This window comes from Archocentrus centrarchus, chromosome 20, assembly GCF_007364275.1.
Source record: "Archocentrus centrarchus isolate MPI-CPG fArcCen1 chromosome 20, fArcCen1, whole genome shotgun sequence".
NCBI classification, from domain to species: domain Eukaryota; kingdom Metazoa; phylum Chordata; class Actinopteri; order Cichliformes; family Cichlidae; genus Archocentrus; species Archocentrus centrarchus.
This window is the reverse complement of record NC_044365.1, coordinates 18,687,041-18,701,312: the sequence shown is the minus strand read 5'-3', so window position 1 is coordinate 18,701,312 and position 14,272 is coordinate 18,687,041. Positions and strand designations below refer to the sequence as shown.

General features: G+C 40.1%; 2 protein-coding genes across 2 annotated transcripts in view; one reads left to right on the top strand and one right to left on the bottom strand.

Annotated features, from left to right (window-relative positions):
* The window catches only part of LOC115799454 (dipeptidyl aminopeptidase-like protein 6), a 114,767-nt gene extending 107,542 nt beyond the window's left edge, over positions 1 to 7,225 (top strand). Inside the window, exons 18-26 of the mRNA XM_030756631.1 lie at positions 429 to 536; positions 1,669 to 1,738; positions 2,394 to 2,588; positions 2,919 to 2,973; positions 3,086 to 3,185; positions 3,896 to 3,954; positions 4,048 to 4,120; positions 4,203 to 4,276; positions 5,321 to 7,225. Coding sequence (XP_030612491.1) covers positions 429 to 536; positions 1,669 to 1,738; positions 2,394 to 2,588; positions 2,919 to 2,973; positions 3,086 to 3,185; positions 3,896 to 3,954; positions 4,048 to 4,120; positions 4,203 to 4,276; positions 5,321 to 5,470 — 884 coding nt within the window. The 3' untranslated portion in view covers positions 5,471 to 7,225. The remainder of the gene's footprint in view (positions 1 to 428; positions 537 to 1,668; positions 1,739 to 2,393; positions 2,589 to 2,918; positions 2,974 to 3,085; positions 3,186 to 3,895; positions 3,955 to 4,047; positions 4,121 to 4,202; positions 4,277 to 5,320) is intronic.
* A 1,081-nt stretch (positions 7,226 to 8,306) lies between these two features.
* Positions 8,307 to 13,911, bottom strand: ggh (gamma-glutamyl hydrolase (conjugase, folylpolygammaglutamyl hydrolase)). Its single transcript, XM_030755960.1, has 9 exons — positions 13,702 to 13,911; positions 13,407 to 13,515; positions 13,252 to 13,302; positions 11,623 to 11,707; positions 10,543 to 10,681; positions 10,039 to 10,145; positions 9,827 to 9,917; positions 9,597 to 9,731; positions 8,307 to 9,257 (listed from the first exon to the last, which is right to left on the bottom strand). The coding sequence occupies exons 1-9, from the start codon at positions 13,802 to 13,804 to the stop codon at positions 9,139 to 9,141; spliced, it is 939 nt and encodes a 312-aa protein (XP_030611820.1). The 5' UTR covers positions 13,805 to 13,911; the 3' UTR covers positions 8,307 to 9,138.
* Positions 13,912 to 14,272: the final 361 nt, after the last annotated feature.

The following is a 14,272-nucleotide window of genomic DNA, read 5'->3' as shown; positions in this document are numbered from 1 at the left end:
CATTCAAATTTTCACCATATATATATATATATATACACACTCATAAAACATGCAAACCTCCATCACAGCATTTAATTAAAGCTGAAAGCTAAGCAAAGCTTAGCATGGTAATAATGTTTAGCAGGTAGTGTTCTGTTGTAGATATTTTCCAAGAATTTAGCCATAAACTAACATACTAGAAAATATACATTTGAACTGAGATTTCGTCCCCCTGCCCCGCATTGCTGACTGCTTTTACGACTCCTATACCACCCCAGCATCCATCTGTAGGTTCCGGGGGGATATTTTTCTTATCACTTCTGAATTTTACATGTAGCATATTTGTGAGGAGAATACTCTGTATTCTGCTGCTGTAACAAATCAATGATTTGAAACATGAGCTGCCTAACAACAATACTATAAACTGTAATCTCATGTACTCTCTCCAGGTATTGCAGAAGTCTATAAACTGGAGAGCAATGAGAACGTGAGGGAGGCCTTGGACTCCATGCAGATGCCCACAGTAGAGTACAAGGAGATCAACATGGAAGACTACAGTAAGCATCAGAGCACCAGACTTTTACTGAATAATAGTTTGTTATTGGACATTTAAAAGACAAATGTTCATGATGAAGGTATAATAGTTATCTGCATACAAAATCTATTGAATATAGTATTATACGTACGACTTCTGTGTTAGCAACCAGAGTGAAGGACCTCAAAATACCTATGCGTATTTCTATTTTAGAATGAATGGAGCTAAAGGATGTTTGACAATCATACAAACATATCAGGTTTGAAATGTTATATTTGGGACTGTATATAAAAGATGGACATAATTTGAAATCAGTGGGGCAGATCTGACCGCATGCCAAGCTTGTTGTTTCAGGGTGTATAAACTATAGCGCTTAGTTTTATTCTTTTTAGTTGTTCTTCTACATGGAGGATACAGCTTATAGTTCATCTTATAGCCCTTAAACCTGCGCTCTATGTGAAGGGTGATAACTGTAGCTTCAAAAAGACTTCTGGTCCTATAGAATTCTATGGGAAAATGGCTTTCTGACTTGACTTCTAAAAACAGTTTCCTTCCAATATTGTGGATATAGTCACTAATTTTTCGGTCATAAGATAGTTGTACCACATTTCAAAAAGGAGCATTATCTGTGGTATTGTCATTGGCTCATTGGCTAATGAGTTCTCAATCACAAGCCCTTAGGCAGTGAGCGAGTAGTTTGACAGTCAGACCCGCCCCTACTCAGTACATCCATTTTTCTACAACCAAGATGGCGATGGCAGAGATGCTCATCTCAAGGCTTCAAAACGGGTCTTCAGAAACCAACAGGTGACATCACAGTAGCTACGGCCATCATTTATACCATCTATGGTTATTAAACGGCTGAAAAGGGCTGTGCCTCTATGCTTCGGTCATGATCCAACTGGCTTTTAGCCTACAGTGCTGTGTTTTCAGTATCTTATAACCAGCAACTGAGCCCATGAACTCTATTACCTCATATTTTCTCATGGCCTTCCATACAATTTGACTTCATTTAGCAATCAAAAAAAAATTGGCCCTACAGTTAGGACACAGAACCAGGGCCTATGTCCATCCTTTAGATACAGCCTGCTGTTGTGTGTGTGAAAGAGGGCTAAGTTGCTTTTGTGTAACAGTTGTTTGACTTGACATTGCAGCCTTGTCAATGCAGATCCTGAAACCAGCCGGCTTTGTGGAAACATCACACTACCCGCTGCTCCTGCTTGTGTATGTATCAACAAAAGTTTATGTGTGTGAGTGAATTAGAATTGCAATCTTATGTCTACACTCCAAGTTACACAAGGACATATCCATCCTTATCAATGCAAACATGCCAAGCAGAGTAATGATCAGCCATATTTATCCAACTCAGAGATGCACTTCTTTGTCCTCTACACCTGCTGGATAATAATTGCATTGGGACGAGGGGAAACTGAACCGCTTCCCCACCCCATTCTTTCATTAGCATTTCTTTTCTCGGGCCTAGTAATATATTTTATTCTGCAGGTCAAATCTAAGCCCCTCAGTGGTTTAGGACAAAAAAAAAAATACTACAGTATTTCGTTGCACGGCCCTTTATATCTATAAAAGTTTAAATCAGACTGAACCTTCTTCATCTCAGCCATAACTTGCAGTTGAAAAGCATTTAGCAGTCATGCCATTGAATTTGAATGAGTTTAATCAGCTCCATCTTTTTCTGATTTCTGTTGCTTTTCTGCACAGTATAGCTCAAAAGGTTAATTTAAAAATTGGTTACAAAAAATTAGGACATAAGTTTATGCACTTCATTTCCACATGGACACAAATGTGGGACTGAAATAAGAATTGCATTACTTTAAACAGTCTTGATTTCACTTCACTGCTCTGCTCGTCTGTCGTGCAGCGATGGGACACCTGGTGGCCAGATGGTTACGGAGCAGTTTCACTTAGATTGGGCCACGGTGCTGGTGAGCAGCTTTGGTGCCATCGTGCTGCGTTGTGACGGGCGAGGCAGCGGCTTCCAGGGCACCAACCTGCTGCACCGGATCCAGAAGAAACTGGGCGTGTTTGAGGAGCAGGATCAGAAAGATGCTCTCAAGTATGTGAAAACAAGAACCACACACACACACACAGGCATCAAACAGTGTAACAGTTATTCACACAGCCAAATAAATTTTCCATTCTAATCTGTAAATTCATCATTATTTACTATTGCAAAAATATATTTTGTACACATACTGAAAGCAGCTGGTCTGGCAGGATTGGAAATGTGGACTGAATGCATAACTGTTAAACACTGTGAATTTAATATAATGTAATGAATAACATATTGCAAACAGCTGCTAAAACATTTTGTAGGTTAGAGCTACAGCTGCTGTTGTGAGAGTCTTTAGAAAAGTCAAACTGAACCAATGTTTATCTTTGACAGTTTTATGCTAAAGGAGCCCTATGTTGACAAAAACAGAGTTGGAGCATTTGGAAAGGTGAGAATAGTGTCAGTATGTGCAGTGTTACAGTGTAAGTTTGGGGCCAAAAATTGAGCAAAATAGTCTATTCTGCACTGCACTGTATTAATGTGCATTTGTTGTACACCAGGTATACGGAGGCTATGTGACCAGCCTGTTGGTCAGCGGTGAGGAATCTCCTGTAAAATGTGGCGCTGTCCTCTCACCCATCACTGATTTTGAATTGTATGGTAAGCTGTGTTTGTTTGCAGCTTTTTGCATTTGAAAAATCTCCACAGTCTCCGCTATGTGTTCGCAGCAAATGCAGTACCCCTGCATAATCGCTCAAGCTCAGGCAGCACTGCCAGAATGTATTCAGAGGAAAAGGGAAAAACAGATTGCAAATCTAGCACCTTTAACCCCACAGCTGGGATGTGTTTTCAGGGACTTCGTCACACACGTACGCACTCGTGAGTATGATGGCGCAGACACACCTAGAACCCGCTCACATCGGCGCCAGACAAAGTTAACTACACCGGCCTCACCTCGGCTACCCGAGGAGTAAAATGTGTGAAATGCAGAAGTGCTGTGCATCGGGGGGAGTGACAGTATGTGAGAGACAGAAGGAGACACGGCGCTGTTGTAGCTGCGGGCGCACCGAGTTGGGAAAGTGCAAATTAAGGAGGAGCTGGGCGTTGCGGTGTGACTGATTTCCCATCTATTTGATTTCTCTCAGTCTGCCAGAGGCGGTGAGAGATGTGCCATGACACTGGAAGTGTGGAATTGCAAATGAAGACAGTTGTAACAGCATCAAAACTAAGGAATGTGTAGATGGCTGAATGTATTAAATTTTTTATTTTTTTTTCTTGAGGGGGGCTCAAACAAAGAGTGATTAATAGGAAGTTTTTGATTTCAACATCAAAGCAAATAAAAATTAACCTAAGCCTATTTTCCCCTCTAGCTTCTGCATTTTCTGAGAGATACCTCGGACTGCCCAAACCTGACACAAGGGCATACACAGTAAGATTTAACTGGAATTGCATTTTACATTTCATTTGCAGTTTTAATAATTATTAAAGTAATAGTCTGCTCAAAATGTGTTTTTTTTTCCAGATGGCAAATTTAGCACACAGAGCATCTCAATTCATGGATAAGAAGTTTCTGATTATCCATCCTACTGCTGACGGTAGGTCAGGAATTACAAGCATCCTTGTAACTAAATATGTAAAAGAAAAACACATTTAATCTGTCTCATTTGCTTTCTCCAGAAAAAGTCCACTTTCAACATACAGCAAAATTCATCGCCCAGCTCATCAGTGAAAAGGCCAACTACACCCTACAGGTATACAGTCTCTTTTCCCGGTTCAGTCCAGCCTCTGGGAGCTTTGCGATCCCAGTGGTGGTCTCACAGCAGGCAGAGGATTAGCCCTTCACAATGCCTGCCTCACACATAATGAGATTATAAGACCTCCTTGGGCATCCTGCATTAACACCAGGACTAATCCATTTATATCACAATGCTCTGCTGCTGAATGTTCATCAAAGCTCATTACTGACCAACAGATACATTAGTGTGCACACAAGTATTAATATTGAGTCTCTGCTAGTATATGATAAGTTCAAATAACCACTACTCCTCAGTTACTGTCTATATTTCTAATCACTGACTCTATTTTGGTTTTGGAGTATTAAAAAAGACCTGCAGCTCTGGTAATATACACTCACTGAACACTTTATTAGGTACACTGTGCTAATACCATGCTGGATTTTTTTGGCCTTCAGAGCTGCCTCAGTTCTTCATGGTACAGACTCAAAACAGAGCTTTGAATCTGTGCATTTTCTATGAGCTGTGTGAGGTTCTGATCCACAGTAGCCAACCAGCAGAGAAGCAAAGTAAAATAATGCTGTTAGCATGAAAACTGATTATAGCCACCTAAAATAAATCAATTTTGTTGCGGTATTTTTCTGAGTGTACACTAGATTTTCACCACTTTACTCCCACCAGGCAGCTCTGTTTGGTGAGGGAATGAAGCAGTAATACTTCAGCAGACTCCACTGAGAGAGCAATTTCACCTCACAAAACACAGGACTTTGTAGCCTTGAATAGTTGGGTAGTTTGAGTTACTGAGTAAAACGGATTATGTTTTGGGTTTTTGTTTTTTAGCTAAAAAACTGCTGTTTCTGTCAACAGAGTCTGGAATTTATAATTCATTTTATTAGCATGCCCCTTAAATAAATGCATGAGAGTGGGGAAGTGTAATCATGTTAAGATATTGTGAGACCAGAATCAATCTGGGGGATCCTGGTGAAGAAGTTCAATCATTAATTTTGGGATTCATTTTGATTAACTCTGTTTAAAAAAAAAACCTCCTTCTTTGTGTTTAAGATCTACCCAGACGAGGGTCACTTCATCCACAGTGAAGCAACGAGGCAGCACCTCAGTCAGTCCCTGGTGAACTTCTTTGAGGAGTGCTTCAGGCTACCAGAAAGATTGTTTGAGGAGGCTCTGGAAGAAGAGGTTGAAGACGAGGGTTAGACTGGCCTCGTAGGGCCCCTCCTGCGCCCCAAATCTTCCCCACCCATCTGGTCATCTACCTACCTCCATTCCGTCCCTGGTGTCCACAGTATGCAACTCTCATTTGTCCTTGGTTCATCGTTTTCCTCGCTGTGTCCACGCGCTGCACCTGAGACTGCCTTTTCCAGCAGACGACGGATTTGCTCCTCCACCTGTCCTCCCTCCCTTCCCATCTGACCTGAGTTGGAATCCAAAAGGCTCCTGGGAGCCAGTAAAGACTGATGTCCTGACATGAAGTTTGGGAAAATACTGACAGGAAGCAGTCTCCTCCACCACAGGGAAGGACCAGCCCCTCAAAAGCAGTGGCGAGAAAGCATCAGCTCTCACACAGACTTAAAGCTGTGAGGAGAAGGAACACTTTATAGCACATAACTTGTGGGCTTGTATATTAATGAAAATCAGACCCCTGGTGAAAAACGCTACCTGGCATTGTTCATAATGGGTGTCTGGAATAGTGCGGATACAGGAAATGTTACTATTTTTAAAGTTGTGAAGAACTTTTCATGTTGGACTGTGATTGTGTCTGTTGTTCTTACAGTATGTAAAATAGCACACGAGCATTCATTCGGCTATAACATGTTTTTCTTTTGTTACTCACATTTGCCCTGATGTTGGTTTTATCTTGTAATTTGATTTTATGTATTTCAGTGATGCTGACAGAATTCCCCGTTTTGAAAAGGAAGGAAAAAATAGCTTTTCTTATTCATTAATCTGACACAGTTTTATTCAAATGTTGGAAAAAACAAAAGCATTAACTTGTTTTAGTCACTGTGCCTTACTTTGTCAGAAAACATCCAGCTGTAGGATTGCATTTATAGAGTGGATTTTTGGAGAATAGTTTTTGGAAAGATTGGTACCATTTCTCACTGTTAAATATGAAGCTACAAGAAGCTGTTTAGCTGAGCCTAGCACAAAGACTGGGAGCTGTGGGAAACAGCTATCCTGGATAGCCACCTCTATGTAGGTTATCTATGATGTGTTCTATGAGAGGTTATGGCAAACTGGGCTATATCTTGGCCAGGAGCAAGGACTTCCTGGAGTCACCAGAGATGCTGGCAATAAATTAATCTGGAAACCTTTTGACAGAAACAGGTTAGCTGGTTCTATTCTTCTGCTTCAAATCTTTATGCTATACTAACAAACTGGCTGTAAGTTCATGTTTACCGGGTATGTGAGTAGTATCAGTCTTTTTCATAACACTAATAATAAGTAATCCCTTCAGTGTCTTGGGACTAATAAAACAATATTTTCTACTAATAGCTCAAAATAGAGTAATTTGCAGCAAATTAATTTTTTTTTTTTTAAACTGACAAATCATCTCACAAAATATACCCACTCACAGTACGACAAAGCTAAAATGTACAGAATCTGCATGCACAATTGCTTATAAGTATGAGAATGGTAGGTGAAGAAAAGTGCAATAGTGAACGTAAAAAGTTCTCAGAGTGTAAATTAGCAAATACACTGAACGAAAGTGTCACAAGAAGCCTAAGGGACCCTGTCTCCTGAACTTTGTATAATGGGGAAAAAAATCATCTCGAGGCACAACTTTAATTTAACATCTTTTATTTGTTTTTGTTCGTTTTTTGAATGGCCACTTGTGTTATGCTTCGATGCATGTTATGAGGTAATTTGCAGCACTATCCCTGATAGCTCAGTTCGACATGGTAATTTTTGACATCTTGAATGTTCCTTACTGGATTGCATAAATTACATTTCCAGTAGTATTGTGATTGAGATCCCAGTCTCGTCAGCTTGATGTGTAAATGTTATTCAAATATCATTTTATTCTAAAAAAAAAAAAAAAAAAAAAAAAAAAAAAAGAAACAGAAAAAAATATCTGAGTGTTATTTGTGCATAAAGCATTTTGGAAGTTACATTCGACTATTCATTTCTGTTCTCCTGTTGCTGTCCTTGAATTGAGTTGAAAGTGGACTTTATAAATGCCCGTGGCACCAACAAACTTTCTTGACGGTTGTTGACTTTTTTCCCCAGATGCTCAAACTTTGTTATCCAAAGCATAGACGGACATTAATGGCAGACTGTGGCATGAAGGTAAATGTTAGAATAAAAACTGATATTTTATCAGCCTTTATTGTTTTCTCTTGTTGCCTCTTGTAGCATGCTTTTTTGTGGGGTTTTTTTTAAGCTGCATTAAGTTTTATGGCCACTTCAGGGAAGCAGAACAAATTGAAAACAGACTCCAAGTGATGACGTAACAACCCTGTTTCCAGGTCCAAGCACTGACTGCAGTGGACAAAACTTTTGCCCTTTTAACATTCTGCAGTGTTTTGCCGCTTTTTTTATGAACAGTAACAAGCGTTCTTGCTGACACCATTCATGTGTAGGGTTAGAAATAATAGGGCACATCCATAGTTGGTGCATTGTAAATTCTCTGCAGACAAGGCCCTGTGGTCACAACAAAGCAGGCATGGACATCTGTAAGGACCCTTGCGCTCACTGTCCGATGATGAAATATATCCACTTGCAGTGGACTCGCAGATGCAGATCTTCACGTCCAAAGTCACACAGGCCTAAAAACCGATTAGCGGCCCACTGGCAACCTCCAGTCGCTGGGAAAGTATGTATTCCCCAAGCAGTTGGCGAGTGGTTGCTTGAGTTGCTGGCTGTGGTCAGGTGAAATTGGTCACAAAGCGGGCGCTGCACCGAAAACCTTATGATTGTTTTGGTCACAGGCAGATTGTTGTGGTCGCCCACAGTTTGTAAAATACTTTATTGGCATCCAAATAATTTCAACCATTTTCAGCTGTTACTGGTGCCTCAGTGCTTGTTTACTTTTGGGAACCGAAGGCGCATTTGGACCCAGAAATAGCCAGTGACGTCAGACTAATCTGGTGGATAAATGCTGGGCAGAGCTCATAGGTTTGTGGACTATGATTATGAAGGCTTGAGCTTGTTAATTTGCCATCTTGGTTTTTGGAAACCAGACTTTGGATGTTGCTGAGAATCAGTGAAAAGAGCAGGCTAATATGTTAAGGGTTTATCCAACACAAGGCAGCCACCCCTGCTTTATTGTTTGATTTAAACAGGATCATAATTTACAAAAAACATTTATACAATCTGATTTTTTTTGGCCACCTGCTGATCATTAGATAGAATGCAGTCTTAAGGCACTTCACCTCCAATCTAGAAGCTATGGTAATCTTTCAAATAATTTAGTTCTCAATCCCAGACCATATTACCAAATAATCTATATCAAATTTGGCAGACAAAGAGCATCATTTGCAATATCTGCTCCCTTTTGAACTCTTCCCTTGGTATCAACATTTCTCTCAAAGTTCTTTCTATATTCTCAACTCACAAGATAACTGCAAAGTCAGGCTGAGACAAATGGGCCTTAAACTACAGCAATGTGCAATCCAACTGTAAACCCAGCTACAGCACCCACAAACCACAACATTCATTTCATACATTCATTCAATCCTGCACTATATAAATATTTATGTTGCCTGCATAAATCTTTCCACTTCACTTCAGACTTTGGCTGCAGTTTAAACAGAACCACAAATACAAAAACCAAACAAGTTAAATTATCTGTAAACAATCTCAAGTCATGACTGAAGCAGCCAATCAGCTGCTAAACAGGAGTAGCACTCTGCTAACAGTCGTCAGAAAAAATAGATTTGCTCGAAGGAAGACTTAGTCCCAGTGTAAACAGGGTTATAGTTGTATATCAGTGCTCTGCTCTCTTCCTCCTCAGATTCAAATTTGTGAAAGTTCTTCCTGGCTATAGAGAGAGAAAACAATACCAGACTTACACATCACCAGTTACTTGGTATATTCAGCTACAGTACTAGACCAGGGGTCTTCAACTCCAGGCCTCGAGAGCCGGTGTCCTGCAGGTTTTAGAGGTGTCTCTGCTTCAACACACCTGAGTCAAATATAGAAGTCATTAGCAGGACTCTGGAGAACTTGACTGCATACCGAGGAGGTAATTCAGCCATTTGATCCATGTGTGTTGGATCAGGGACACATCTAAAACCTGCAGGACACCGGACCTCGAGGCCTGGAGCTGGCCACCCCTGTACTAGACTAAAAGAAACCAAAAATAATGCTACGTCCATACCCTCACTGACAAAGAATTCAGCCATGTAGAAGGTGGTCTTGATCGCTGATGGAGAATGTGGAATATAAGGCTGTCTCCATTCAAAAGCATTTTTCTCTGGATGCCACTGTGTCCCGTAAATAGGATACTCATGAGCTGCCAAGAGGTACGGAAAGAGGAAGAACACGTAAAAACAGTTCTTGATTTTGGTGTAAACTTAGTAATATAATGCTGAGTTACACACTAAGTACCTTCCACTGTTGACACAAACTCTACATTTCCATCCGTGTTTGTAGACAGGACTTTGTAAAACTTCCTCAGCTCCTCATTTGTATTGTAAGTCTGAGAGAGAAAAAAAAAAAAGACTTGACAGGTTAGTTAAAGTGCATTCAAGCAGCTGCTCCTTTCAATCACAAGCTGTTGACTTAGTATTTTCTCATCATAATAATAATGAATGACATACCAATACTCCCAAACTCCACTTATGGGAGTTCTCTGTCAGTGGTTCAGAAGCAAGAGCTTTTATGAGTTGAGCAGGGAAGCCTTTAAACATCCTGCTGTCTTTGGCTTCTGGAAATGTAAAGGATTATTTAATGATTAATTAGCAATTTTTCACCAAACACTTTCATTAAATATATGAGGTTATTTAATCTAAAGATAAGGTCCTCTAATAACTGTGTGCTGGTACAGCCTTGACATGAAAACGGATTAATTTTCCAACACAAAATAAAGATAGCATTTTAATCTCTTTACTACTTCAGCTGCCCTTTCTTTTTTTTTTTTTTAAAGTAATTCACTGAGTTTGAAAGATTTAAAAAAAAAAAATAGGTTTAAAAATGTAGTTTTGTTCATGTTGAATAAAAACAAATCTTTTCATAGGAATTCACACTTGGGCAAAAAAAAAAAAAGTTAGGTCACTAGATTTTCACACTGGTAAACAATCAAGTCTAGTAACACAAAAGCATACCATTAGTGAAGCTCAGAGGCAACGCCACGCCGCTCGTATTGGTATATGACAGTACTGCCTTTCCGCTCGTTAAATATGTCAGCTGTTCAAACCCAAGACAGGTGCCCCACACAGGAAAATAGTCGCCACGGTTGTTCGCCTGAAAACATTTATAGCTTTTATGGCATGAGCTGTTACGACAGTGCTGGCTGCTTCTATGATTTAGTATTTATAGCTCCAAGTTGTTAAGCTATGCCATCACAACATGAAATTGGTCAGTGGGGCTGGGCGGTATGACTGCAGATTCTGGTAGTTTCACTGTATATCATGATATTATTATTAAAATGATCTCTGCATAAGTAAGCCTTTATGTAGGTGTGCAGTGGCTCATTCTTTATTAGGCATATATACATGACTACAAGGTAATTAAACGCAAAAGCATGAATGCTGGTAGGCCACTTACATACATTAGGTCATGTCACAGGCTCTACAAAGATTCCCTGCCAGAGTCTAAATCAGCCTTCAAGATTACCTGTGTCTCACCTGGTTTCCTGTGTGGAGTAACTGTCTGAGCCACTCTCACAGTGAAAGTCCAGCACAGAAGCAGCGCTACCAGAAATGAAGCAAAACGAGTCTGTCTCTCTCAACAGCAGCTGCGTCTCTGCCCTCTCTGCTGATTCACAGCTCTTTCAAGAACAGTGAAGACAGATGGAAGATGAAGGAAAGTAGGCCGAGCACCTCCCAGCAGTTACCACACTGTAATAGTGTTAGAAATATTTTCTTTCACAAATTATTATGTGCTATGATGTTGAGCCTGCTGAAGATTAATTCTTGATTATAAGGAGGGCACAGAGTAAATAGAGGTCCCCTCTCCAAACAGTTATAAGTGCTACTAATCGTATCTTCACTATTCTAGCAGTGAACGGACCAGCATACCACCCAGCCCTACTTGTCAGTGACGTTAATCTTTCCAGATCAACATTAATATGTTATAGGAACAACACCAACATGCTGCTGTCAGATACACCCTTGTTATTATCCAGAATAATCCAACATCAATACACATCTTTAAACACAGTTAAAAGTATTTCAAGGTTTCACCTCAATAGCAAGCTCATAAAAGATTTTTGCAGCCTTTTCATAGCCAGATGAGACAATGCTGACACCGCCGCCTGGGTAAAGGATCCTGTAAACAAAGAAAATGGAGTCAAAATAGAAGAAGAGAACAGAAAACATGCACAAAGGTTAAACACATGTTAAAATTTGATCTGCTATGGTTTCAAATGAGGTATATTTTCTATTTGCAAATATCCAGGTAGTGCTGGCCAATAAAACAAATATTACTAATAACACTAAATTGAAAATCCATATGGTTTGATAAGTACTAAAAATCTGTTTCCAAATGTAGTGACTGACAAACCAATATTATGGCACATTAATAAACTGATTATTATATTTAAACTATAGTTTTTATGTAAAATATTTATTGAACTATAACTCATAATCAAAGTGCTGCAGTAGTTTCTGCAGTTACATCTGCCCCCAGTAAACTCTTCTTCTTCTTCTTCCAGCTGCATCCTTTAGGGGTCGCCACAGCGGACCATCTGTCTCCGTATCATTCTATCCCTAGCATCCTCTTCTGTCACACAAACCCTCTGCTTGTCCTCCTTCACTACATCCACGACTCTTCTCTATGGTCTTCCTCTTTTCCTCCACTGTCCCTCCTCTGCACATGTCCAAACCTTCTCAGCCTTGCCTCTCTAACTTCATCTCCAAACCGCTCAACCCGAGCTGATATACTCATTTCCGATCCAGTCCATTCTGGTCATTCCCAGAGAGAATCTTAGCATCTTCAACTCTGCCACCTTCAGCTGAGCCTCTGGTTTTTTTGTTAATGCCACTGTCTCCAAACCATACATCCTAGCAGGTTTCACTACCACCTTCCACCTGCTTCCTACTCTCACTACACATCACAATGTCATCTGCAGTTTAAAAATATTTTCATCTGTCAACCTGTCCACCACCACTGCAAACAAGAAGGGCCTCAAAGCAGATCTCTGTCGAAATTCCATCCCCCCCTTAAACCCATCTATCACTCCTACCACACACTTCACTGTCTCGCTGTCCTTATGTGTCCTGCACCACCTTCACATACTTCTCTGCCACTCCTGGCTTACTCATGCAGTACCACACTTCCTCTCTTGGCACCCTGTAATATTCTTTCTCTAGATCCACAAAGACACAGTGAAGCTCCTTCTAACATTCTCTATACTTCTCCATTAACACTCATCTGAAGGGCTCTTTATCGAGATGAAGCCACACTGGTGCTCACTGATCACCTCTCTTCTTAACCTCGCTTCAATAGCCCTTTCCCATATCTTCATGGTAAGCTGAACTTTAGAGCCTTACATGACTTTTAAAATGTAATAACATAACACGGGTGTAATATAATTTGTATTGTTTTGACATACAAATGACCAAGGTTGTCAACTACTGTTTTTTTCAAACTTTTTTCCACGTCACTCACATCCTCATAACATTACACAGGCTACCTGTTGGATGTAGAATTAATCTGAAACGTTTATAAATTACTTTTAAAGCCTTACATGTCCTCGCTCCTCCCTGTACTATAGATTTAATCACACCTGATGCTGCTCGTAAAAAGTCCTAAATGCACCAAACGGGGTTCTACCTAACAGTCTAATTGCGCATGTATTCTAACAAACTGACCCATTGATTGAGTTGAACAGTTTCTTATACTCCTCCAGTGTCCGGTTTATCCTGCAGAAATAAGAAGTTCAAAGTTTAGTGCAACGACACTGGGTTAACACACGCTATTACACAACCTCTTATCTTCTGAAAGCATGGTATGTTAGATAACTCACATGACAGGTACAACTCTCGCTCCAGCTGACTCCAGGAACTTCACATAAGAGGCAGCGATGTACGCGGTTTGATTAGGTTTGGGTGAATAAACCTCCTGAGCCAGCACACCTGTTAGAAGAAAAACACAGCCCAAATGAATCGACGCTTGTCTTACAATGCAGCCACTTTGCAGAGCGATACAGTAACAGCAACACAGAGTTCGGGTTACTGTCGCCTTTTGCCTCCCAGGTGTAAAGCTGCATGTTAGCTTATGACCGCTGTAGTAAATAACGCGTTAAAAACGCGATAACTTACCAATTATAGGTTTGTCATTCAGTCTGTCACTCTTTGCTGATGAATAAATCGGTAGATATAAAAGAGAAATGCAAAGCAAGAGCAAGAACATATGACAAGCCATTATTAAGAACACGTTTCTAGCCGTGAAACAGGACTATCCAAGAATCTCCATTAAGCCGGCTGATGCGGCTATGTATGCAACACTTCCGGAGTACGTTCTTCAAAATAAAAGCATCTCACCCATTTTAAACAAGATGTCATCAGTAACCTACTGGCTAAATAAGTAATTGAATAACGATATTTTTCGTCATTTCTGTCTTCAGCTGCTTCGGTACTGAATAACACCAAAACATGTTACTAAAACACATTATTTTTGACAGCGTTCAGTTTTCGGTTTTGATTTCTAAGTTGACTTCCTGTAATTTAGAGTCTCTGCAAACAAACAATGTTGCCAAAAGTATTCGCTCGTCTGCCTTCACACACATATGAACTTGAGTGATATCCCATTCTTAAACCTATGCACAGGTGACATAATTTTTACCACTATAAAAAATAAAAGTAAAAATCTAACTTGATAAACTTGTAGTTT

Coding starts and splice junctions, on each gene's coding strand:
- ggh (XM_030755960.1), bottom strand. CDS start 13,804: ATGGCTTGTCATATGTTCTTGCTCTTGCTTTGCATTTCTCTTTTATAT. Junction 10,682..11,622: donor TTTATGAGCTTGCTATTGAG/GTGAAACCTTGA, acceptor AAATGTTTTCAG/GCGAACAACCGTGGCGACTA. Junction 9,258..9,596: donor TGAATTCTTTGTCAGTGAGG/GTATGGACGTAG, acceptor CTCTCTCTATAG/CCAGGAAGAACTTTCACAAA.